Source organism: Anomaloglossus baeobatrachus, chromosome 4, assembly GCF_048569485.1.
Source record: "Anomaloglossus baeobatrachus isolate aAnoBae1 chromosome 4, aAnoBae1.hap1, whole genome shotgun sequence".
Classification (NCBI taxonomy): domain Eukaryota; kingdom Metazoa; phylum Chordata; class Amphibia; order Anura; family Aromobatidae; genus Anomaloglossus; species Anomaloglossus baeobatrachus.
In genome coordinates this window covers 364,496,704-364,523,492 of record NC_134356.1, presented here as the reverse complement: position 1 = coordinate 364,523,492, position 26,789 = coordinate 364,496,704, and the positions used below count along the sequence as shown (strand labels likewise).

Sequence of the window (26,789 nt, the reverse complement as noted above, 5' to 3'; positions counted from 1 at the left end):
CAGACATTATATGCTTCCTGTACCGCATGTGGGACTTTTCTACCGGCAGGCTCCAATGACCCCCATTGTGTGCAGTGCTCGGCCCCTGTGGCACTTGCACAGCCGGGACCTCCGCTGGACGTGACCCAGGGTGTACCACCTGTGAATGCTGTCCAAGTGACAGGAACAGCTTTTGCTAACAGAATGTCTCTCACTATGTCACAAATTCTTGACACATTGCGGGCTAGGCCTGTACTTCAGGCCACGGACACTGTGCAATCATTGCCCCCTGGTCCCCCTCAGCTGAATTACTTCCAAGCTCCGGGACGGGCACATACACCTCAGGGTGAAGACTCTGACTCGGACGATGGTCCCAGGCAACCTAAGCGGGCTCGCTATGAGAGGCCTTCACATTCATCTCAATGGTCAGGATCCCAGCGAGATGAATCTATGGGTGATGAGGCGGACGTAACTGATCAGGATTCTGATCCTGGGACCGCTCTCAATCTAGATACACCAGATGGTGATGCCATAGTTAATGATCTTATAGCATCCATCAATAAGATGTTAAATATTTCTCCACCAGCTCCTCTTGTAGAGGAGTCAGCTTCGCAGCACGAGAGAATCCATTTCAGATATCCCAAGCGTACATTAAGCACTTTTCTGGACCACGCTGACTTTAGAGACGCAATCCAGAAACCCCACGCTTATCCGGAAAGGCGTTTTTCTAAACGGCTTAAAGATACACGCTATCCTTTTCCCCCTGAGGTGGTCAAGGGTTGGACCCAGTGTCCAAAAGTGGATCCTCCAATTTCCAGGCTTGCAGCTAGATCCTTGGTTGCAGTTGAAGATGGAACGGCACTTAAAGATGCCACTGACAGGCAGATGGAGCTCTGGCTGAAATCCATCTATGAAGCTATTGGAGCGTCGTTAGCGCCATCTTTTGCTGCCGTATGGGCACTCCAAGCTATCTCAGCCGGGCTTGTGCAAGTCGACTCAGTCACACGTGCATTTGCCCCGCAGGTAGCACCATTGACCTCGCAAATGGCGGCATTCGCGTCGTACGCGATTAATGCTGTTCTTCACGCTACAAGCCGTACGGCAGTGGCGTCAGCCAACTCCGTTGTTTTGCGTAGGGCCCTGTGGTTGAGACATTGGAAGGCAGATTCTCATTCCAAGAAGTGCTTAACCAATTTGCCTTTTTCTCGTGACCGATTGTTTGGAGAGCGTTTGGATGAAATCATCAAACACTCCAAGGGTAAGGACTCATCCTTACCGCAACACAGACAAAACAAACCCCAACAGAGGAGGGGTCAGTCTGGTTATCGGTCCTTTCGAGGACCGGGCAGGTCCCAATTTTCCTCGTCAAAAAAGACTCAAAAAGATCAGAGACGCTCAGATTCTTGGAGGTCTCAGTCACGCCCAAAAAAAGACAGCCGGAGGAACCGTTGCCAAGACGGCGTCCTCATGACTTGCAGTCTCCGATTCCCACACCCTCGGTCGGTGGGAGGCTTTCCCACTTTGGCGACATTTGGCTGTCACGCGTCAAAGACCGTTGGGTGAGGGATATTCTGTCTCACGGGTACAGGATAGAGTTCAGTTCTCGTCCGCCAACTCGTTTCTTCAGAACTTCTCCACCACCAGACCGAGCCGATGCTCTGTGGCAGGCGGTGGCCGCTCTAAAGGCGGAAGGAGTGGTGACCTCCGTCCCTCTTCAGGAACAAGGTCACGGTTTTTACTCCAATCTGTTTGTGGTCCCAAAAAAGGACGGATCGTATCGACCCGTCCTGGATCTAAAGTTGCTCAACAGACACGTAAAAGTCAGGAGGTTCCGGATGGAATCCCTACGCTCCGTCATAGCCTCAATGTCTCAAGGAGATTTTCTAGCATCAATAGACATCAAAGATGCGTATCTCCACGTGCCGATTGCGCCAGAGCATCAGCGTTTCCTACGCTTCGTCAGACGAACACCTGCAGTTCGTAGCGTTACCTTTCGGTCTGGCAACTGCCCCCCGGGTCTTCACCAAGGTCATGGCAGCAGTAGTAGCTGTCCTGCACTCGCAAGGTCACTCGGTCATCCCGTATCTAGACGACCTGCTTATAAAGGCACCCTCTCAAGAGGCATGCCAACACAGTCTGAAAGTGGCACTAGACACTCTCCAGAGTTTCGGGTGGATTATCAACTTTCCAAAGTCTCATCTAACCCCGACCCAATCACTGACTTATCTTGGCATGGAGTTTCATACTCTCTCAGCGATAGTGAAGCTTCCACTGGACAAGCAGTGTTCGCTGCGGACAGGAGTGCAATCTCTCCTTCAGAGCCAGTCACACTCACTGAGGCGCCTCATGCATTTCCTAGGAAAGATGGTAGCAGCAATGGAGGCGGTCCCGTTCGCGCAGTTTCATCTGCGCCCTCTACAATGGGACATTCTACGCCAATGGGATGGGAAGTCGACGTCCCTCGACAGGACTGTCTCCCTCTCTCAGACTGCCAAGGACTCTCTGCGTTGGTGGCTTCTCCCCACCTCATTGTCACAGGGAAAGTCGTTCCTACCCCCATCCTGGGCAGTGGTCACGACGGATGCGAGCCTATCAGGGTGGGGAGCGGTGTTTCTCCACCACAGGGCTCAGGGGACGTGGACTCAGGAAGAGTCCACCCTGCAGAGCAATGTTCTGGAAATCAGAGCAGTCTATCTTGCTCTGCGAGCCTTCCAACAATGGCTGGAAGGCAAGCAGATTCGGATTCAGTCGGACAATTCCACGGCGGTGGCGTACATCAACCACCAAGGGGGAACACGCAGTCGCCAAGCCTTTCAAGAAGTCCGGCGGATTTTGACGTGGGTGGAAAGCAAAGCGTCCACCATATCCGCAGTTCACATCCCAGGCGTGGAAAACTGGGAAGCAGACTTTCTCAGTCGCCAGGGCATGGACGCAGGGGAATGGTCCCTTCACCCGGACGTGTTTCAGCAGATCTGTTGCCGCTGGGGACGCCGGACGTCGATCTGATGGCGTCACGGCACAACAACAAGGTCCCAGTTTTCATGGCACGGTCTCACGATCACCGAGCGCTGGCGGCAGACGCCTTGGTTCAGGATTGGTCGCAATTCCGACTACCCTATGTGTTCCCACCTCTAGCATTGTTGCCCAGAGTTCTCCGGAAAATCAGGTCCGACTGCCATCGAGCCATTCTCGTCGCTCCAGACTGGCCAAGAAGGTCGTGGTACCCGGATCTGTGGCATCTCACGGTAGGCCAACCATGGGCACTACCAGACCGTCCAGATTTGCTGTCTCAAGGGCCGTTTTTCCATCTGAATTCTGCGGCCCTGAACCTGACTGTGTGGCCATTGAGTCCTGGATCCTAGCGGCCTCAGGTTTATCTCATGAAGTAGTTGCCACAATGAGACAGGCTAGAAAACCATCCTCAGCTAAGATCTATCACAGGACGTGGAAGATATTCTTAGCTTGGTGCTCGGCTCAGAGGGTTTCTCCCTGGCCATTTGCATTGCCAATTTTTCTTTCCTTCCTGCAGTCTGGGTTGGAAAAAGGTTTGTCGCTTAGCTCTCTTAAGGGTCAAGTCTCCGCGCTATCCGTATTCTTTCAGAAGCGCTTGGCACGGCTTTCTAAAGTACGCACGTTTCTCCAAGGAGTTTGTCATATCGTTCCTCCTTACAGACGGCCATTGGAACCCTGGGATCTAAACAAGGTTCTCATTGCTCTCCAGAAGCCGCCTTTCGAGCCTTTGAAAGAGGTTTCCCTTTCTCGGCTTTCACAAAAAGTGGTTTTTCTTGTGGCGGTCACGTCTCTTCGTAGAGTGTCCGAGCTAGCGGCGTTATCTTGCAAATCTCCCTTCCTGGTGTTTCACCAAGACAAGGTAGTACTGCGTCCAATTCCAGAGTTTTCTCCCAAGGTGGTTTCTTCCTTTCATCTCAATCAGGATATCACTTTGCCATCTTTGTGTCCGCATCCAGTTCACCAATTTGAAAAAGGTTGACATCTGTTGGACCTGGTGAGAGCACTCAGGATTTACATTTCTCGCACGGCGCCTATGCGCCGTTCTGATGCGCTCTTTGTCCTAGTCGCTGGTCAGCATAAGGGATCGCAAGCTTCCAAATCCACCCTGGCGCGGTGGATCAAGGAACCAATTCTTCACACATACCGTTCTGCTGGGCTTCCGATTCCATCTGGACTGAAGGCCCATTCTACCAGAGCCGTGGGTGCGTCCTGGGCATTGCGGCATCAGGCTACGGCTCAGCAGGTGTGCCAGGCGGCTACCTGGTAGAGTCTGCACACGTTTACCAAACACTATCAAGTGCATACCTACGCTTCGGCAGATGCCAGCCTAGGTAGACAGGTCCTTCAGGCGGCGGTGGCCCACCTGTAGGAAAGGGCTGCCTGACAGCCCGATCACGAGGTATCTTTTTACCCACCCAGGGACTGCTTTTGGACATCCCAATTGTCTGGGTCTCCCAATTAGGAGCGAAAAAGAAGAAGGGAATTTTGTTTACTTACCGTAAATTCCTTTTCTTCTAGCTCCAATTGGGAGACCCAGCACCCGCCCTATTGTTCTTAGGGTTTCGTTTTTCGGGTGCACATGTTGTTCATGTTGTTTCTTAAGTTCTCCGATCTTGTTATCGGATTGAATTTGTTTTTTGAAACTGTTATTGGCTTTCCTCCTTCTTGCTTTGGTACTAAAACTGAGGAATCCGTACTCCTACGGGAGGGTGTATAGCCAGAAGGGGAGGGGCCTTACACTTTTAAGTGTAGTACTTTGTGCGGCCTCCGGAGGCAGTAGCTATACACCCAATTGTCTGGGTCTCCCAATTGGAGCTAGAAGAAAAGGAATTTACGGTAAGTAAACAAAATTCCCTTTTTGTTTTTTTTTAATTTTGCTCCTCTGTTGCAGAGATATTAGCAAATGTAACTCATTAGGTGCCAAATATTTTCATTTTTTAAAATCCAGTTGGGTGTTATCTGCATTTTCACTGGGGAGATGTACTACTTCCCCCCCGTATAATGCCGACCAATCAGAAGCAGGAAGCAACACTCAAAAGAAAAAAGACCATTCACCCATCATAGCTGAGAGCAGATTCCATATGTGATAAATGAAAGACAGCCCTGATCTCCATCCCTTCTTTCTAATAATGTAGGATGCTATGACAGCTTTCAGGTAAGATCCCTGTGAGGGCAGGCGTAGCACAGCTGAGTTTAGCTGAGTCACGTTACAATCCCTTCTATCAGCTCTCCTAGCATTGTCAGCTTGATTGTACTGCCCTACCTCCACACTGAAAATTGTCTAACACTCACCTGGACTATTAAAAAGAAAAAAGTTATCTCATTAGGTGCCAAATACTTTCATTGCGAATATCTCCACAAAGGAGAGGTGGAATGAAAAAAAAAAAATTGTTCCGCTCTGCAGCCACTATTATATCGTTCAGCATTAAACATTTGGTGAAAGGTGCTCTTAAGAAAGCTCTGCATAATGAAATGTTTAATTCTGGCTTAATTTTTAGCAGTGAAAATAGTTGGCATTTACATAAAGGTTTTTCATTCCCATAAGAGACTAAATATTGTAAGTATCACAGCTCCTGCTTCATACATCACTCTCAGATAAAAACTTCCCTTTGCCTGAAAAGAAACCAGAGGGCATCCTAATTTTTTTCAGGGCCATTTGGAAAGTTAAAGCTGAGCTCCACCTTAGCCGAGACTGATACTTGGGTAAGACTAGGGAAAATACAGTTTGCAGCATAATTCACATTTGTTAAACTCCTTTTTTTTTTTTTTTTCCCGATACATATAGGATAGTAAATAGTGTCAAGTAATGGAATAATTTCCAGTTTTTATGTTAACCCCTTAACTTCAGCGGGCAGTAAAGTTACGTCCTAGCATTCATAGTGTTAATCCCCGCGGGCTACTGTAAGCATTCTGTGGCGATTAGCGCACATCTCATCTGATTTATATAGCTGACGTGTGCCTGCTAGACACAAGTGGAATCGCTATCTGCCCGTGCCTTTTTAACCCCTTAAATGGCACTGCCAATATGTGAAAGCGCCTTTATAATAGCGATCGCGCTATAACTTGACTCGCAGGCCGATACCGGAAGTCAGATGACGTGATCATGTGGATCTTGTGGTTGTCATGGTAGCACAGGGTCATGTGATGATGTGATGACTCCTGTGCTCACATGACTTAGGTCCTGTAAGAAACAGCCAAGTGCTGCTTTTTACAGGAGATGATAATTTCTCCTGGTCTGAGCTGTGCTGCTCTGATCAGGAGAAATGAATGAGCGATCAGACAGTAGATCGTTATAGCCCCCTAGGGGACCTAGTAAAATAAAAAAAGCTTTATAAAAAATTTTTTAGAAAATAAAAAAAATAAAAAACCTAAAAGTTCAAATCACCCCCCTTTTCGCCCCATTGAAAATTAAAGGGTTAAAAAATTAAATATACACACATTTGGTATATCCGTGTTAAGAAATGCCAGATTTATGAAAATATAAAATCAATTTACCTGATCAGTAAACTGCGTAGCGGCAAAAAAAAATTCCAAACGCCAAAATTACTTTTTTTTGGTCGCCACAAATTTTGCGCTAAATGCAATAACAGGTGATCAAATTGTAGCATCTGCGCAAAAATGGTACCGTTAAAAACAGCAGCTCGAGACGCAAAAAATAAGCTGTCATTGAGCCATAGATCCCGAAAAATACGGGTCACAGAAAATGTGCAAAACGAAACTTATGATTTTTTTTTTAACCCCTTAGATAAAAGAAAAGAATTTTGTTTACTTACCGTAAATTCCTTTTCTTCTAGCTCCAATTGGGAGACCCAGACAATTGGGTGTATAGGCTATGCCTCCGGAGGCCGCACAAAGTATTACACTTAAAAGTGTTAAGCCCCTCCCCTTCTGCCTATACACCCCCCGTGCTCCCACGGGCTCCTCAGTTTTGGTGCAAAAGCAAGAAGGAGGAAAAAGAATTATAAACTGGTTTAAAGTAACTTCAATCCGAAGGAATATCGGAGAACTGAAACCATTCAACATGAATAACATGTGTACACAAAAAAAAACAGGGGCGGGTGCTGGGTCTCCCAATTGGAGCTAGAAGAAAAGTAAACAAAATTCCCTTCTTCTTTGTCGCTCCATTGGGAGACCCAGACAATTGGGACGTCCAAAAGCAGTCCCTGGGTGGGTAAAATAATACCTCGTAAGAGAGCCGTAAAACGGCCTCTTCCTACAGGTGGGCAACCGCCGCCTGAAGGACTCGTCTACCTAGGCTGGCATCCGCCGAAGCATAGGTATGCACCTGATAGTGTTTCGTGAAAGTGTGCAGGCTCGACCAGGTAGCCGCCTGACACACCTGCTGAGCCGTAGCCTGGTGCCTCAAAGCCCAGGACGCGCCCACGGCTCTGGTAGAATGGGCCTTTAGCCCTGAGGGAACCGGAAGCCCAGCCGAACGGTAAGCTTCGAGAATTGGCTCCTTGATCCACCGAGCCAGGGTTGATTTGGAAGCCTGTGACCCTTTACGCTGGCCAGCGACAAGGACAAAGAGTGCATCCGAGCGGCGCAGGGGCGCCGTACGAGAAATGTAGAGTCTGAGTGCTCTCACCAGATCTAACAAGTGCAAATCCTTTTCACATTGGTGAACTGGATGAGGACAAAAAGAAGGTAAGGAGATATCCTGATTGAGATGAAAGGGGGATACCACCTTAGGGAGAAATTCCGGAACCGGACGCAGAACCACCTTGTCCTGGTGAAACACCAGGAAAGGGGCTTTGCATGACAGCGCTGCTAGCTCAGACACTCTCCGAAGTGAAGTGACTGCTACTAGAAAAACCACTTTCTGCGAAAGGCGTGAGAGAGAAATATCCCTCATTGGCTCGAATGGTGGTTTCTGAAGAACCATCAGCACCCTGTTCAGATCCCAGGGTTCTAACGGCCGCTTGTAAGGAGGAACGATGTGACAAACCCCCTGCAGGAACGTGCGTACCTGTGGAAGTCTGGCTATGCGCTTCTGGAAAAACACAGAGAGCGCTGAGACTTGTCCCTTAAGGGAGCCGAGCGACAAACCCTTTTCCAGTCCAGATTGAAGGAAGGACAGAAAAGTGGGCAAGGCAAAAGGCCAGGGAGAAAAACCCTGAGCAGAGCACCACGACAGGAAAATTTTCCACGTCCTGTGGTAGATCTTGGCGGACGTTGGTTTCCTAGCCTGTCTCATAGTGGCAATGACGTCTTGAGATAACCCTGAAGACGCTAGGATCCAGGACTCAATGGCCACACAGTCAGGTTGAGGGCCGCAGAATTCAGATGGAAAAACGGCCCTTGAGATAGCAAGTCTGGTCGGTCTGGTAGTGCCCACGGTTGGCCGACCGTGAGATGCCACAGATCCGGGTACCACGACCGCCTCGGCCATTCTGGAGCGACGAGGATGACGCGGCGGCAGTCGGCCCTCATCTTGCGTAACACTCTGGGCAACAGTGCCAGCGGAGGAAACACATAAGGGAGCTGAAACTGCGACCAATCCTGAACTAAGGCGTCTGCCGCCAGAGCTCTGGGATCTTGAGACCGTGCCATGAACACCGGTACCTTGTTGTTGTGCCGGGACGCCATTAGGTCGACGTCCGGCACCCCCCAGCGGCAACAGATCTCCTGAAACACGTCCGGGTGAAGGGACCATTCCCCTGCGTCCATGCCCTGGCGACTGAGATAATCTGCTTCCCAGTTTTCCACGCCTGGAATGTGAACTGCAGAGATGGTGGAGGCCGTGGCTTCCACCCACATCAAAATCCGCCGGACTTCCTGGAAGGCTTGCCGACTGCGTGTGCCGCCTTGGTGGTTGATGTATGCCACTGCTGTGGCATTGTCCGACTGAATTCGGATCTGCTTGCCTTCCAGCCACTGCTGGAACGCTTTCAGGGCAAGATACACTGCCCGTATTTCCAGAACATTGATCTGAAGCGAGGACTCTTGCTGGGTCCACGTACCCTGAGCCCTGTGGTGGAGAAAAACCGCTCCCCACCCTGACAGACTCGCGTCCGTCGTGACCACCTCCCAGGATGGGGGTAGGAAGGATTTCCCCTTCGATAATGAAGTGGGAAGAAGCCACCACCGAAGGGAAGCTTTGGTCGCCTGAGAGAGGGAGACGTTCCTGTCGAGGGACGTCTGCTTCCTGTCCCATTTGCGTAGGATGTCCCATTGAAGAGGACGCAGGTGAAACTGCGCGAAAGGAACTGCCTCCATTGCTGCCACCATCTTCCCCAGGAAGTGCATGAGGCGCCTCAAGGTGTGTGACTGACCTTGAAGGAGAGATTGTACCCCTGTCTGTAGTGACCGCTGCTTGATCAGCGGAAGCTTCACTATCGCTGAGAGGGTATGAAACTCCATGCCAAGATATGTCAGCGATTGGGCCGTTGTCAGATTTGACTTTGGAAAATTGATGATCCACCCGAAACTCTGGAGAGTCTCCAGGGTAGCGTCGAGGCTGTGTTGGCATGCCTCTAGAGAGGGTGCCTTGATCAACAGATCGTCCAAGTACGGGATCACCGAGTGACCCTGAGAGTGGAGGACCGCTACTACAGTAGCCATAACCTTGGTGAAAACCCGTGGGGCCGTTGCCAGGCCGAACGGCAGTGCCACGAACTGCAGGTGTTCGTTTTCTATGGCGAAGCGCAAGAAGCGCTGGTGCTCTGGAGCAATCGGTACGTGGAGATAAGCATCTTTGATATCGATCGATGCAAGGAAATCTCCCTGGGACATTGAGGCGATGACGGAGCGGAGGGATTCCATCCGGAACCGCCTGGTCTTTACGTGTTTGTTGAGAAGTTTCAGGTCCAGGACAGGTCGGAAAGACCCGTCCTTCTTTGGGACCACAAACAAGTTGGAGTAAAAACTGTGGCCCTGTTGCTGAAGAGGAACAGGGACCACCACTCCTTCTGCCTTCAGAGTGCCCAGCGCCTGCAGTAGAGCCTCGGCTCGCTCGGGAGGCGGGGATGACCTGAAGAATCGAGTCGGGGGACGAGAGGTGAACTCTATCTTGTAACCGTGAGACAGAATGTCTCTCACCCAACGGTCTTTTACCCGTGGCAGCCAGGTGTCGCAAAAGCGGGAGAGCCTGCCACCGACCGAGGATGCGGAGTGAGGAGGCCGAAAGTCATGAGGAAGCCGCTTTGGTAGCGGCACCTCCGGTGGTCTTTTTAGGACGTGACTTAGACCGCCATGCATCAGAGTTCCTTTGATCTTTCTGAGGCCTTTTGGACGAGGAGAATTGGGACCTGCCCGCGCCCCGAAAGGACCGAAACCTCGACTGCCCCTTCCTCTGTTGGGGTATGTTCGGTTTGGGCTGGGGTAAGGAAGTTTCCTTTCCCTTGGATTGTTTGATGATTTCATCCAAACGCTCGCCAAACAATCGGTCGCCAGAAATTGGCAAACTGGTTAAGCGCTTTTTGGAAACAGAATCTGCCTTCCATTCCCGTAGCCACAAGGCCCTGCGGAGTACCACCGAATTGGCGGCTGCAACCGCCGTACGGCTCGCAGAGTCCAGGACAGCATTAATAGCGTAAGACGCAAATGCTGACGTCTGAGTGGTTATGGACGCCACCTGTGGCGCGGACGTGCGTGTGGCTGCGTCAATTTGCGCTTGACCTGCTGAGATAGCTTGTAGCGCCCATACGGCTGCGAATGCTGGGGCAAAAGAAGCGCCGATAGCTTCATAGATGGATTTCAACCAGAGCTCCATCTGCCTGTCAGTGGCATCTTTGAGTGAAGCCCCATCTTCCACTGCAAGTATGGATCTAGCTGCCAGTCTGGAGATTGGAGTATCCACTTTGGGACACTGAGCCCAACTTTTGACCACGTCAGGGGGAAAGGGATAACGTGTATCCTTAAGGCGCTTAGAAAAACGCTTATCTGGACAAGCATGGTGATTCTGGACTGCCTCTCTGAAATCAGAGTGGTCCAGAAACGTACTCAGTGTACGCTTGGGAAACCTGAAACGGCATTTCTCCTGCTGAGAAGCTGACTCCTCCACCGGAGGAGCTGAGGGAGAAATATCCAACATACGATTGATGGACGCAATAAGGTCGTTCACTATGGCGTCCCCGTCCGGAGTATCAAGATTGAGAGCGGCCTCAGGATCAGAATCCTGATCAGCTGTCTCCGCATCATCAACCAGAGATTCCCCCCGCTGAGACCCTGCACAACATGATGATGTCGAGGGAAAATCTAAGCGAGCTCGCTTAGTCGGTCTGGGGCTGGGGTCTGTGTCAGAACCCTCAGCCTGGGATCCATGAGATACCCCGGGAGGACATTGTTGGTCCAGCTGAGGTGGGCCAGGGAACAAAGATTCAACAGAGTCCCTGTGCTGAGATACCGGCCTGGACTGCAAGGCTTCTAGTATCTTAGCCATAGCCATAGTCTCAGAGAGTTTTGCAAACTCCGTCCCCGTCACCTGGACAGTGTCAGCAGGTGGCTCCCCCTGGGCCCCCCCTAGCAGAGGCTCTGGCTGAGTAAGTGCCACAGGGGCCGAACAGTGCACACAATGAGGGTCAGTGGAACCTGCCGGTAGCGGGGTCGTACATGCGGCGCAGGCAACATAATAAGCCTGTGTTTTGGCACCCCTGCCTTTCGTGGGCGCCATGCTATTATCTTCCCTGAGCAACACAATAGGGTATATAGCCAGAAATCAACTGTGCACCATACAGTGTAAAATAAACATATAATGTTACACTACTGCACAATGGGGCTAGCACCACAGGTGCTGCTTACCACCCGCTTAAAGCGGTTGTGAGGCCACCAGAGTCCCTGCCTGGGTCTCCCAGACTTTGTCCCCCTCTGCAGCGTCCGAGGAGCTGACAGGAATGGCTGCCGGCGTCCTGAGGAGAGGAGGGAGCCGTGGGCGTGACCCAGAAAGAGCGGGAACTGGTGCCCGCACTGTGCACAGTGAGAGGGGTGGAGTATGCAAAGCATGCTCCAGCCCTCAGTGCTGCTCGTTCTGTGCAGCGTCCCGCCCTTCCCCTGCCTGTCAGGGCTGGGGGTGGGAGGAAAGGAAACTAGGCCGCAAAAAGCCGGGGACTCTAGTAATAAACGCGGCCGCCGTAAAAGCGCGGCCGGCGTGGAAGTCCCCGGCGCACTACAAGTCCCAGCCGCGCCGCAGTGTTTCCATGGCAGCGGCGGTCAGTGCGGCAGTCCCCTATACATAAACACACTCAGCAACGCTGAGTGTGTAATGGCACATATTAACCCGGTCAGCGCCGCGGTCCCCGGTGCACTAGCACACCCAGCAAAGCTGGAGTGTTGCTGTGCGCGGTCCCCACCGGGATACAGAGTACCTCCAAGTAGCAGGGCCATGTCCCTGAACGATACCCGGCTCCTATCCAGCAGTCTCCACAGGAGTTGTGGATGAAGCACGGTCTCAGTGCCTGGAGACCGATAGGATCCCACTTCCACCAGAGCCCTGAGGGGGATGGGGAAGGAAAAACAGCATGTGGGCTCCAGCCTCCGTACCCGCAATGGATACCTCAACCTTACAACACCGCCGACAAGAGTGGGGTGAGAAGGGAGCATGCTGGGGGCTCTATATGGGCCCACTTTTCTTCCATCCGACATGGTCAGCAGCTGCTGCTGACCACTCTCTGGAGCTGTGCGTGCATGTCTGACCTCCTTCGCACAAAGCAAAAAACTGAGGAGCCCGTGGGAGCACGGGGGGTGTATAGGCAGAAGGGGAGGGGCTTAACACTTTTAAGTGTAATACTTTGTGCGGCCTCCGGAGGCATAGCCTATACACCCAATTGTCTGGGTCTCCCAATGGAGCGACAAAGAAAGTAAACCTATACATGTTTGGTGTCTATGAACTTGCGCCGACCTCAGGGGTCACAGCAACACATCAGTTTTACCATATAGTGAATAAAATATCTCATAATAATAATAATATAATAATAATCTTTATTTCTATAGCGCCAACATATTCTGCAGAGCTTTACAATTCAGAAAAAAACATGCAATCACATTTTTTTTGCAATTTAATAATTTGGTAAAGGCATCTTTTGTTAGCGAGTATATACATGTCCTCAAATGTAAAGCTGTATATTTTTACAGTTGTACTGTACGTGCAGTTCCGGTCCATGTATTTAATTAAATCATGAGGCATTTGGTCATTTTTGAAAAACGAAACTTCTGACCACCAGCGCCATGTCAGTACTGCATGTTTATTAGTAAAAAAAAAAAAGTATAGAAAAATATCCCTAAGGCAATGTGCGCAGAAAATCTGCACATAAATACGCATGTTTTGGCAGAAAGAAGCAGCTGAAAAAAATGTGCATTTTTTTATTGCATTTCCGTGTTTTTTTCACATGCTTTTTTCCATGCTTTTTGTGGATTTTTTTTTATTGTGTAAATCAGATTTTATTCAAATAAAGAACATGTTTACAAGTTATAGGATAGGCAACATATGATATAGAGTAGAATAACTCAAATCTTGGAGGTGTGGATCTTTTTTTAATCATGGCGACTGCTGGTATTCAGGCGTTGTACTGCTGCGATTGCTGCTGGGTCTCTGGCTGATGGTACAACTAGAATCCGGCTCTCTACTCGGAGCGGTGCCCGCACTGCTCCCGGCAGTTTAACTCCCTGAATGCTGCGATCAGTGGTTATCTTACCTTTCTTTGGCGATCGGGTCACTATAATGCAATCACAGGGACCTGATCACTGCCATAGTAACCCTGGGTCATCACCATGACGACCCCGGGTTACTGAGCTATGGAGAACTTTAGACACCATGCTGTAGGCATAGTGTGAGGCAGAGTGTTGTGCTATAATCCCTTCTAGTGATAAAGCATTGCAGGGGATTATAGAAACTCCGAAAATAGCATGTCAATTGTTGCTGCATTTATCAAACAGGTCATAGACAAAGAGGGGAAAATATAGTATTTCAATTTCATCATAATGAATGCAATCACAATCCCCTGTATGGATAGTATTATGGAATATACTCCCAAACAATTGAATACTTCGTGCAGAACACACGTAAGGAGACTTATTCAAATGTAAAATCTAAATTTTTATTGAAAAACAGACATACAATAATAAAATTGTGCATTTTCCATATAGTTAATGTTTGAGGTAGGTAGATTCAATCACAGCCACCCACCTGGGAAACTAGCCACATTTAACCCATCATTACTCCATAAAGTTAAATAGTAAATAATTAATCTAGTAAACCATGTAATGGAGATACACTACAGGATCAATTGATCACAGTATAGAATAAGGCATTTCAAACGTACCCATACATACCCAAACATACCCCGCTGATGAAGCATTTGCGATAACGCGCGTCCGGGATAAAGGTTGCTCACTCGCCCACTCTGGGACTGCCAGCTGTAGACCCTCTATCTTTACACTATGGGTAAGTTTGAAATGCCTTATTCTATACTGTGATCAATTGATCCTGTAGTGTATCTCCATTACATGGTTTACTAGATTAATTATTTACTATTTAACTTTATGGAGTAATGATGGGTTAAATGTGGCTAGTTTCCCAGGTGGGTGGCTGTGATTGAATCTACCTACCTCAAACATTAACTATATGGCAAATGCACAATTTTATTATTGTATGTCTGTTTTTCAATAAAAATTTAGATTTTACATTTGAATAAGTCTCCTTACGTGTGTTCTGCACGAAGTATTCAATAATTGACATGTTGCTTCTTTTTTCAGCAATAAAATCTGCAAGAAAAAAGAAGCAGCGTGTGCACAGCAACTCACAATTCTCATAGACTTTACTGGGATGCTTTTATTGATTGAAAAAAGCAAGGAAAAACGTTAGAAAAAACGCAAACAAAACACACGTGTGCATGGCCTAAATGCCCTTAAAACTGGACCTAAACCCCTTATGCAGATTAGTTAGGGCTCTGTAAAGAGATTTATGTATTGCTAACAGTATTGTGCAGTGTTATTGATGGCAGCATGATCATGCACCATTCTTACCTTTGTAACTTTCATTGTTTGTCTGGTCTGTCCTTCATTGGTTTGGCTCCCTATACTATACTTCTGATTTTGAAGGCTACAGCATCTTCAAGAAAACAATCAAGAAGAAAGAAGGTTGGAATACTCCCCTTTATCTGTCTATTTGATTTCTTTTATATGATCCGTTATACAAACTAACTAGCTCTAACCTAATGATATGACTGTGATCTTCATGTGTCTTTTTGGAGCAAAGTGTTTGCTATGTTAATCAGAGCCATATACAACCCCAGGTCTTCAGTGTAGAGGCTGCTTTACACACAACAATATCGCTAGCGATCTCGTTAGCGATGTGACACGCCAGATCGCAGATATGATTTGCTGTGATCGCACATAGGTCGTTTTTGTAGCGCCGGTCAAATGTGCGATCTCAGCAAATCGTATGTGCGATCTGGCGTGTTACATCGCTAACGAGATCGCTAGCAATATCGTTGTGTATAAAGCAGCCTTAGGTCAGGGGTTGTCCAAGAAGCCATTATCCTACTGAAACTGATGTTTGGATTACCACTTTATCAGATATAATGTCTTCTCTTCTTTAAACGTTACCCATATCCTAGTAATACTTAAACTGCTCATATACTGTAAATACTAGATATATTTTCTTACTATGACAAACACTTTGCACCCATAAAAGAAGTTTCTGGATCCTTCCACCTAGTAGGATATATTATATGCATTGAGTAGGTTGTGCTGAATCACGTCACAAAGCCACTCTTGCATAAAATATAACCTGAATATTATGGAAGCACCATCTTATATTTTTAAAGGGAACCTGTCATATGATTTATGCTGCTTGAACCATGAGTAGCATGAATTTAGGACAGGCTCCTTATTACAAGTAACTATATTATATTCAGAAATCCTCCAGCTTTTCAGAGAAAAATACTGTGTGTTAGTTGAAATCAAATAGCTCTTCAGTGAGATCATCAGAGCAGACTGTCAGTCATTATATGTCTTACACTAGTAATGCCTCCTTTCATTTAAAAAAAGCTCAGATATCGAGGTATACTTTTATTTTCTATGACCTACAAATCTGTATTGATAGCTTAGGAGGGTTGATCTTGACTACAGATTTCCTTTGAGGGCCCAGATCGAAGCAACTGAGATGACCAATCTCTGTTGGCCTATTCATGACTCGCCCCACCCTGCTTGATTGACAGGTCTTGCTGTATATGTGCATCGAGAGAGACTTGTCAATCATGCAGAGCCAAGCAGTAAGACTGCATTGGTGGCCTGCCTGAGTTACTAGACACCTCAGATGCCTTGTTCTGGGCCCCTTTTTCAGAGTATTTTTTTATCCTGAAAAGCTGGAGGGAGTCAAAGTGAGACCTAGTTATTTGTAATAAGGATACGGTCTGTGATTCATGCCTTCTGTGGTTCAAGTAGCATGAATCAGATGACCGGGTAACTTGTAAAGTGCAATGCATAAGGTGCTGATATTAATCTCTGTAAATTTAGATAAAGCCTTAAACAGATGGCTATTGGCTTTGAGGCATATTATATTTTCAGAGGTAGGTTACTGATAGCATTACCTTAAAGGGAATCTGTCACCCCCTTTGACGATTATAAGTTATTACTATGGACATACTGGTGATAGGATGGTGAAAGTAGTCTTACCTGTATGTCTCTTAGTAGATGCCTTGTTCCACATATATTACTTTAGATCGCTATATGCAAATTAGCCTACCGGGCTACTGGGTGTTGTGCTTTGGCTACTGGGCTGTTGCTTCCCTGTAAGTAACCGCTGGCAAATTCCGCGCGCGTGCAGTAAAGTGTTGTTCAATCTTTGTTCATTCACCCTCACTGAATCTACTGCGCATGCGCTGGTGAGTCAGCTCCACTTCCGTTATCGGTGCTCTGTTCTAAGTAGTCCTCCCGACTTCCTGCCTGCAAAATCGCCCAGGTATGTGTATGTCTGTCTGCATGCCTGCCCCCAGGCAGGAAGTCAGGAAGGCAACAGCGCACCGATAACTGAAGTGGAACTGTCACCAGCGCATGCGCAATAGATTCACGGGAGGGGAATGAACGCAGGTTGAAGAACGCTCTACTGCGCACGTGCAGGATTTGCCAGCTGTGAGGCTGTGACTGACGCTGAGAGGAGGTGACAGGAAGGATAGTCCAACACGGAGGCCGGGATTTCTTACAGGGAAGCAACCGCCCTGGTAGGCTAATTTGCATATAGCGATGTAAAGTAATATTTGTGGAACAAGGCATCCACTATAAGGCATACAGGTAAGACTACTTTCATTCTATTACCTGTATGCCCATAATAATAGGGGGATGACAGATCCTTTAAAGACTGGGTTTGCCTTAAGCATGTCCTCCATGCTCCATTTTCTGACTTATGCGACCTAAAGAAACCTTGACTGTGACTGCTCCGATATTCCAGCATTCAATAGTCAAGGATTTTGTATTTTGCTATTGTTTTTGTTACAATATCAGCCCGTAATGCATGTGCTCACTGTTATCTCTCACGCTGTACTAAGCCGTTCTTCTACATGCCATCCGCACATCTTTGTTGATCTAACTATTTTTCTTTCGTTTACATTTTTTTTTCTTCCTAGGACAATGACCATTTAATTTTGCTTCCTTTCATTTCTGATTTAATCTCAAATTCTGTTTTATTTTTTCCATTTATGATGTGTTATGTGACAAAGAAATATGGTAAAAAAAACAAACAAACTGAAAGAAAAGTAATGTTTTATGTCATAGTTGCACATCACAGGTATTTCTTCATTTCAAGCTATACTTTTCAACTTCTCTTTAAAGACACTGTACATCTTTGAGCCCATTTATTATTGTTCTGATAGAACTTTTAGAAAGAAAACAACATATTTGCAATTGGCTTTAATTAGAAACTTTCTACTGTTTGTCTTGTAGAGCTTGCATGTAATAAACTTCAGTGCAGGCTGCTCAGTGACTGCTAAGTTTATATCCCATCTATGACCTCTCCTTCTTGAGTAACTAAACATTCAACAGGTTTTTTTTTGTATATGTTGCAGATATTGTAAATGGACCCATTTCAAGACCCAGACGGCCACGAATCTGCAGCCAATTAAAATACCTGCACTATATAAAAAAAACAACTGCTGAAGGTTTAAAGTGAACCTTTCAGGTGCAGTATGCACCCAGAACCACGAGGAGTTCTGGGTACATATTCCTAATCCCTGCCTAACTGTCCCTGTATACACTAGCATAGATAAAGAGATCTTTAGAAAAAGTATTTCTAAAGATCTTTTATCATATGCTAATGAGGCCATTGACTAGTTGTGAGAGTGTTACCGTACTTCCCTCAAGTAGTCCGCCCTCTTGGCATGTTAGTACGCCCACAGGGTTGTATTAACATGCCGCTCAATTCAGCGTCACTAGTGGTGATGCACCTATCTGTGTCCACGGTGAACGCTGAGCTGAATGCCCAGCACTTCTGGTCATGCGCGGTATGAAGCCGGGGGTACGCGTCCTGCTTCAGACAGGTGTAGTGCGCATGACTGGAAATGCTGGGCATTCAGCTCATAGTTCACCGCGCACACAGGTACGCACATCACCACTGGTGACGCTGCATTGAATAGCATGTTAGCAAGCCCCTGTGGGCGTACTAACATGCTAAGAATACAACAAAGGAGAACAATCGAGTGTATATGCAAATAGTTTATTAAAGAAAAGACACATGCAAAACAGTAGTGAGGCAAAAAATAAAAGTTAAAAACAACTACCACAGTGTCAAGGGGGGCATACAATATGATGAAAAGATACAATATCTAGGCCGCCAGTAGCCGTGGGAGAGGTGAACAAATGTAAAGTCCCTGATAGTCGTGGGAGAGTAGGCGGTCACAGGGGAATGGTATCATGACCAGCAAATTTGGTAATATATAGCCGTGGGAGAGAGGAATGCGAGTTATGATATCATCCTCTAGTCGTGGGAGAGGAGGACTGATCAAATTTAATAGAAAGGATAATGATAATATTAATAGTAGCATATTGTATGCCCCCCTTGACACTGTGGTAGTTGTTTTTAACTTTTATTTTTTGCCTCACTACTGTTTTGCGTGTGTCTTTTCTTTAATAAACTATTTATTTGCATATACACTCGATTGTTCTCCTTTGTTGTATTCTACTACGAGTGGTACATATTTTCCGCCAGCGCAAGTGTGCTGGCGGAGTATCTACCATATGGCTCATTTATTGGGATATGCCCTCATAACATGCTAAGAGGGCTGACTAGCTGGGGGAAGTAATGCCCTTGTGACTAGTCCCTGGCCTCATTAGCATATAATAAAGAATCTTTAGAAATACTTTTTCTAAAGATCTCTTTATCTGTGCTAGTGTATACAGGGACGGTTCGGCAGGGATTAGCAATATGCACCCAGGACTGCTCGTTGTCCGGAATGCATATTGCACCTGACAGGTTCACTTTAAAGCGGTATTTCCATCTCCAAGATCCTATCCCAATATGTTGTACGTTTAATAATAACAAATAGCAAATGTAGTATAGTTCTCCTGATATAGACAGGTCTCTTACCTCATGTGCTGGGCATTGCAGCTTAGGTATCCATGGTTATGACCATGAGCAACTAACTGTCCGCCACTATATGAGTGTATGTAACTATGGATACCTAAGCTACAACGCCCTGCACATGGGATAAGAGACATGGCTACATCAGGAGAACTATACTACATTTGTAATAGGAGGTATTTACTAATAATATTATTATTATTATTATTATTATTATTATTATTATTATTACAGCTTAAACATATTAGAATAGGATCTTGGAGATGGGAATACCCCTGTAATTACTCTTGCATGAAAACTAAAATAAACCACATTAATCAAATGGATCTAAACTTCTTCTGCATATCCGCTTAGTTTATACAGTATTTGCTAGTTGTCAGAGCAAGGCTGCAGACTTGCATCATCAGCGATTTGTCTAATAGGAGGGTAACGCCTGCATCTTATTGTACATAAACTCTACAAGACAAAGTCTTTATGAAAATAAAATGCAACTCCTTATGTTATGAGAGCACAATGCAGTTTTAATAAAAAAAAAATGATGGGTCCAAAAGCTTACATAACCATTACACTAATGTAAAGTTTTCCATCTATAAGGTTTTTTTTGTTGTATAAACATATTAGGACATGTTTTATACTGTAATGCAGATACTGGTATTTTTTTTTTTTTAAGGGAATCTGTCAACAGCTTTTTGCTACGTAATCTAAGAGTAGCATAATATAGGGTAAGAGAGCCTGATAACAAGGATGTGTCAGTTATTGGCTGCTTGCTGTGGTTTGAACACAATCAGTGTTTTATCCACAATAGATTATCACTAGAGGACTAGGCGTCTCACTGGCAGACAAGTCAGGCTAATCTGTGTTACCCCACCCCTGATTGGCAGCTTGCTGACAGTTTACAGTGTATACAGGAAGTTGCCAATCAGGAAAGTGAATCTTAGCTCTGCTACATCTACATCAGACAAAAAAGGGATTTTATTAAAACTACACCAAGAAGTCCAGTAAGTGACACATCACTGCAATCAGGGTCTCTGTCTCTACATTATGCTGCTATCCTATTCTATAGCAAAAACCTGACAGCTTTCCTTTAAAGTAAATGTAGTATACTTCAATATATATTAATAAACTGACATCCTGTTAATCTGAAACCTTTTGTAGTAGCTAATTAGTTGCATACTTGTCCAAATCTACTTTTAGGCTAAGTTCACACACTGCGTTTTTTTGACGCTGCGTTTTTGTGCGTTTTTGGCCGCTAAAAACGCACAAAAGCGTACCCGCAGCAAAAAATGCATGCGTTTTTACCGCGTTTTGGTGCGTTTTTGGCTGCGTTTTGCTGCGGTTTTGATCTCTGCGTTTTTCTGCGGTTTTCCAATGCATTGCATGGGGGGGAAACGCAGAAAAACGTAGGAAAGAATTGACGTCCATTTTTTTTTTTTTAAGCTCAAAAACGCAGCTTAAAAAAAAAAGTTGTGTGCAGACAGCAAAAATGAAAACTCATAGACTTTGCTGGGGAAGCAAAGTCATGCAGTTTTGAGGCCAAAAACGCACCCAAAAACGCGCAAAAACGCTGCGAAAAACGCACTGTGCGCACATAGCCTTACTATTCATTACCTATCTTTTATGTAAGCAGATAGGTAAAGTAATCAAAAAATGTGTATCCTGAATTTTCATGGTTCCTATGTTCAGATTGAAGTGAAATAAACTGTCCCAATGGGTTTCAGATTGCTGGAGTATTCTGAGATCTAACGCTCATCACTCTTGTTGATCAGCTGCTTGAAGGGGACTTAAAGGGGTATTCCCATCTCCAAGATATTATCCCAATATGTAGTACGTGTAATAATATTGGCAAATAATTACAGGTAGGAATGTAGTATAGTTCTTCTGATTCACTTTGTCACTTACCTCATCTTCAAGGCATTGCAGGACCTTAGGTATCCATGGTTACAACAATGTATATTGTCACTGCTAAGATCCGGCAATGCCCTGCACATGAGGTAAGGGACTTAGCTAATCAGGAGATCTATACTACATTTCTAATAGGAGGGATTTGCTAATTTTATTATTATTACACCTACTACATATTGGGATAGGATCTTGGAGAGGGGACTAACCCTTTTAAAGGCAATCTGTCAGCAGGTTTTTACTATGTCCTCTGAGGGCAGCATGAGGTAGGGGATGAGACACTAATTTCAGGGATGTGTCACTTATTAGGCTGTGAGCTGTTGTTACATTACAATGAGTGTTTGATCAGCAGGATATTATCACTGGCTGGACAAGTTATCATGCGAGACCTGGTCCATCCATGCCCTCAGCACTGATTAGCAGCATTCTGTCAATTTGCAGTGTACACAGAGAGCTGTGGGCAAGGTTATTTCTCTGAGCTCTGCTACATGTAGAAACTCTGATTGTATCACAACTGCTGCACCCAGTATACTGAGTGATACATTGTTGGAATCGGGGTCACTTTTCTTATGAGGTAGCAAAAGCCTGGTGACAGATTCTCTTTAAATGCAGTCCTAACACAGCCGTCATGAAAAGTGCGGTGTTCTGCCGTACCAGCAATGTCGAGCGCTATCCAATCAGATATGGCCACTTCATTGGTGGGGTTCATGAGTTATACCCCAACTATCCTAGTATTCTGGGCCTATTCAAAGGATGCATAAACATATCGATAAATGAAAAGTGCTTTCTTGTTCATTTGCATATAACTATATCATCAGTACATTTTAAAATATAATGAAAATTGAAACAAACCATTCGGATACCACACAGTGTGGTCACGTTTAATATATTTGAACAATAAATATAATTAATAATAAATTATTATATTAATAATAATTCAAATTAATTTTAATTTTTGTAGCGCATTAATGCATAATCTGCAATTTGCAACTAAGCTGAACAAAAAAGATGTTTTATTTTATATATTTGTTTTTTTTCCTATAGTGTAAAAGATGAAAATGCCGACAATGAGAAGTCTGAGGAGAGAGGGCTTACAGAAAAAGAATTAAATGATATGGATGCTGTAAGTGTGAAGAACATTACATGAACAGATAATACTATATGTACTGCCTGTAAAACAGTCGGAAAAATGGAATAGAGAAACTTGCTTTTATAAGGCTTGTCTCTGTGTCTGTAGACATGTCAGTGCAGTTACTGTGTATACTGTGCATGAACACACGTGTGCAGGACAGGGTCCATGGATGAAAAAATAGCTTTATTTATAAAAATGACATTCAACCCTTCATATCACAGTGTAGACTTGTGTGATAAAGCTGTAACACTTTTCCTAATCCTGTACAGACTTTAATTTTCATGTAATGTTATGTGAGTAGTGTAGCATTTAGTGTTGGCACCCTTGAAATAGTTTCAGAAAATAATTTCTCCCAGAATATTATTGCAATTTCACAAGTTTTACTATACAGACCCACGCTTATTTCCTTTGTGTGTATTAGAATATCACACACACAGAAAAAACGAAATAAAAAAAGGCCAATTGTACTTAATTTCACACACAACCCCAAAAATGGATCGGACGAAATTGTTGACACCTTTCCAAAATTGTGGGTATACAACTTTGTTTCAAGCAAGTGTTGCTCACTCACCTGTGGCAAGTATTAGGTGTGGGCAATATAAAAATCACAACTGAAACCAGATAACAAGGGGAGAAGTTGACTCAATCTTTGCATTGTGTGTCTGTGTGTGCGCCACATTAAGCATGAAGAACAGAAAGAGAAGAGAATTTTGAGGGCTGAGAACCACAATTGTTGAAAAATAGCAACAATCTCAAGATTACAGATCCCTCTCCAGAGATCTTCATATTTGTTTGTCCACAGTGTGCAATATAATCAAGAAGTTAACAACCCATGGCACTGTAGTTAATCTCCCTGGATGTCTACGCCAGAGAAAAATTGATAAACTGTTGCAACACAGGATAGTCTATGATAGTAGATAAATAGACCCTATCAAGTTCCAAAGAAATTCAAGCTTTCCAGTAGGCTCTGGGGGCATCAGTGTCAGCGCACGATCTGCCAACATTTGAGTGAAATTAAACACTATGGAAGGAGACCCAGGAGGACCCCACTGCTGACACCGTGACATAAAAAAGCTAGACTGCAGTTTGCCAAAATGTACGCAAGTAAGCCAAAGTCCTTCTGGGAAAGCATCTTGTGGACAAATAACACCAAGATAGAACTTTTTTTGTAAAGCAAGTCATTCTACTGTTTACCAAAAACGGAAAGCGTTGTACAAGGAACTTAACACAGTACCTAAAGTCAAATATGGTGGAGGTTCAAAGATATTTTGAGGTTATTTTGCTGCCTCTGGCACTGGGTGCTTTGACTGTGTGCAAGACATCATGAAATCTGAAGAGTAACTAAGGATTTTGGGTCACAATATAGTGCCCAGTGTCAGAAAACTAGGTTTGCGTCCTATGTCATAGGACTTCCAGTAGGACAGTGACCCCAAACATGCTTCAAGAAGCACCCAGAAATGGATGGAAACCAAGTGCTGGAGAGTTCTGAAGTGGCAGCAATGAATCTTGATCTAAATCCTATTAACCTATAGAGAAATTTTAAAATTGTTGTTGGGAGAAGGCGTCTTCAAATATGAGAGACCTGGAGCAGTTTGCAAAAGAAGAGTGGTCTAAAATTCTAATTGAGAGGTACAAGAAGATTCTTGATGGTTATAAGAAACAATTGATAGCAGTAATTTATTCCAAAGGGTGTACACCGAAATATTAAGTTGAGGGTGCCAACATTTTTGTCTGGCCCATTTTTGGGGTTTTGTGTTTGTGTGAAATAATGTCCAATTTGTTTTTGTTTTTCTAATAGACACACAAAGGAAATAAATGTGTATGTATGTATATAGATAGATAGATAGATAGATAGATAGATAGATATATTAAAAAAAAAAAAAAAAGTGTAACTGCAATAATTTTTTGGAAGAAATATTTAATTTTCTGGAACAATTTCAAGGGGGCCAACACTTTCGACCATGACTGTATGTATCCCTCTGAGGAATGCTTATGACCTTCACTAGCCCTATTTTATACTGGAGCACCAGTCGTTTTCTGTAAGTTATATTTAAAAAAAAAAAAAAGAAATATATAATATATATATAATATAAAATATATATATATATATATATATATATATATATATATATATATATATATATATACATATATATATATAATATATAATATAAAATGTGTGTGTGTATATATATATATAGATAGATAGATATATATATAGATATATGCACATATATATAGATTATATATATATGAAAAACTAAAGTATACTAGAAAATGGATAAAGGCAAAGAAAATACAAAGAATAATACGTTATGACATCAGCTTGTTTTTGAAAACTATTCATAAATATATTGTTTATATATACTGTTATTAGAAATTATTTTAGCAGTTTTACAGTTATAAGCCTCAACTGTAAATCTATGGCAAATGATGGCTCTTTGTAGGAGGAAGGACATGATGGAAGCGATCATGAGGAGGATGAAGAAGAAGACGATGAAGATGAGGAAGATGCAGATGGAGCAGAAAGTTCAAGTGAATCGGATTCAGAACAAGATGAAAAGGGTAAATATTTTATTTATATAAAAGAAAACTAAGTAAATCGGAACAGATTTCCTAAGATAAGGCTTAGTTTAAGCCAAAACATTGACAGCTCTGCCTTGCACCATGTCTATTATATAATTCACAGGACAAGGAGATTTGGTTTCAATTTAAAAGATGTTATTTTAATTGGAAGTGAATGTAACAACATATGCCAAAATATGTGCTGGAGTTATCATGTAACATGAGCCACTGTGATAACATTTGTGGCTTTTTAGACTGTCAGAAGGTCATATTGTACAATGATTAGACAGCATTAGTATATGAGCTCTTATATACTAGAGACGGCTTCATGGACCAACTGTGTACATCGCTTGTTGAGTACATGTTGTGCTGGAGCAATGGCTAGTATAGTATGTTGTGTGTTTATATGGAATGATATAGTTCATATACTAGATAAAAGCATTGCTGGTATACTTGCATAGTAAAATCTGCTAATTGTATCTGATGCCTTCCATGGTCCATTATAGTTTATAGCGCTGACATCACGTTGACAGCGCTGCAGCCAATCAGTGTGTCAACGGCTCTGCTAGAGTACACTGCACAGTAGACAGATTATGCTTGTCACCCTCTCCGGCTCCAGTGCTGAGTCTCTCCTGCTGCTTCTGGTGAATGTTATTGTCTGCAGCGCTTACTTCACATCAACATCGCTGCAGCCAATCAGAGAGCTCAGTGGATAGTGTCATGTACTCCTGCAGATTTAAAGAATCAGTAAGGATGGTGGCGGTAAAATGGCTGGTAAATCCAATGGTGCGGCATATGACAATATGAAATTAGGGAATGAGGTGAAGCACCAAACAAAGTCTGTGATACACCAATGGAACCAGGAGAGATAAAGACAATAACAGGTCAAATAGGTGTGCTGCCAAGAGAATTAGTGAGGATGGGGTGATTAAAATGAAATATCTTATTATTTAGGGTTTTTAAAAATTACAAACTGGTTTTCGGCTCCGCACTGGAGTCTTCATCGGGTGATATGTTTTTGGCGTGCAAAGTGTTATTTAAATACACATTGTGGCAGCTCACCAATATAATCTTTTATTGTTTTTATATACTTGAGCAAAGCCACTGTTAGGTCAACAGTGCTGCAGCCAATCAGTGCTATCAGATATCAGACTTCAGATGCAGTGCTAGATGCTCAACTCTGGACCCAGGGAGGGGGAGTAAAGCCAGTTTGTGTTTAAAGGGAACCTGTCACAAGTTTTGTAGCTTATAGGCTGCAGCCCCCACTAGTGGGCTCTTATTTACAGCATTCTAACATGCTGTATATAAGGGCCCAGGCTGCTGTGTAGAACGTAAAAATCACTTTATAATACTTACCTAAACGGTCGCTGCGGTGGAGTTGGGTCATATGGGCATCTTCGTTCTCTGGTGCCGGCGCCTCCTCTTTCGGCCATCTTTGTTGTCTATCTTCTGAAACCGGGGTGCATGACATGTCCTATGTCATCCACACTCGCCGGCATTGAGGTCCTGTGCAGACGGACTTTGATCTGCCCTGAGTAGGGCAGATCAAAGTATTGTAGTGCGCCTGCGCGGGACCGGCAAGTGTGTATGACATAGGTCATAGGATGTGTCATGCACACAGGCTTCAGAAGGACGAAGATGGCTGAAAGAGTAGGTGCTGGCTCCAGAGTACGAAGAAGCCCATATGACCCA

General features: G+C 44.7%; 1 protein-coding gene across 7 annotated transcripts in view; it reads left to right on the top strand.

Moving 5' to 3' along the window:
- The window catches only part of KIF21A (kinesin family member 21A), a 239,758-nt gene that overhangs the window by 123,076 nt on the left and 89,893 nt on the right, over positions 1-26,789 (top strand). For 6 of the 7 annotated variants that reach the window (XM_075345133.1, XM_075345130.1, XM_075345135.1 and 3 more), the window contains exons 12-14: positions 15,028-15,066; positions 22,445-22,523; positions 24,980-25,097. In XM_075345133.1, coding sequence (XP_075201248.1) covers positions 15,028-15,066; positions 22,445-22,523; positions 24,980-25,097 — 236 coding nt within the window. The remainder of the gene's footprint in view (positions 1-15,027; positions 15,067-22,444; positions 22,524-24,979; positions 25,098-26,789) is intronic. The other variant, XM_075345131.1, reaches the window with a different exon arrangement.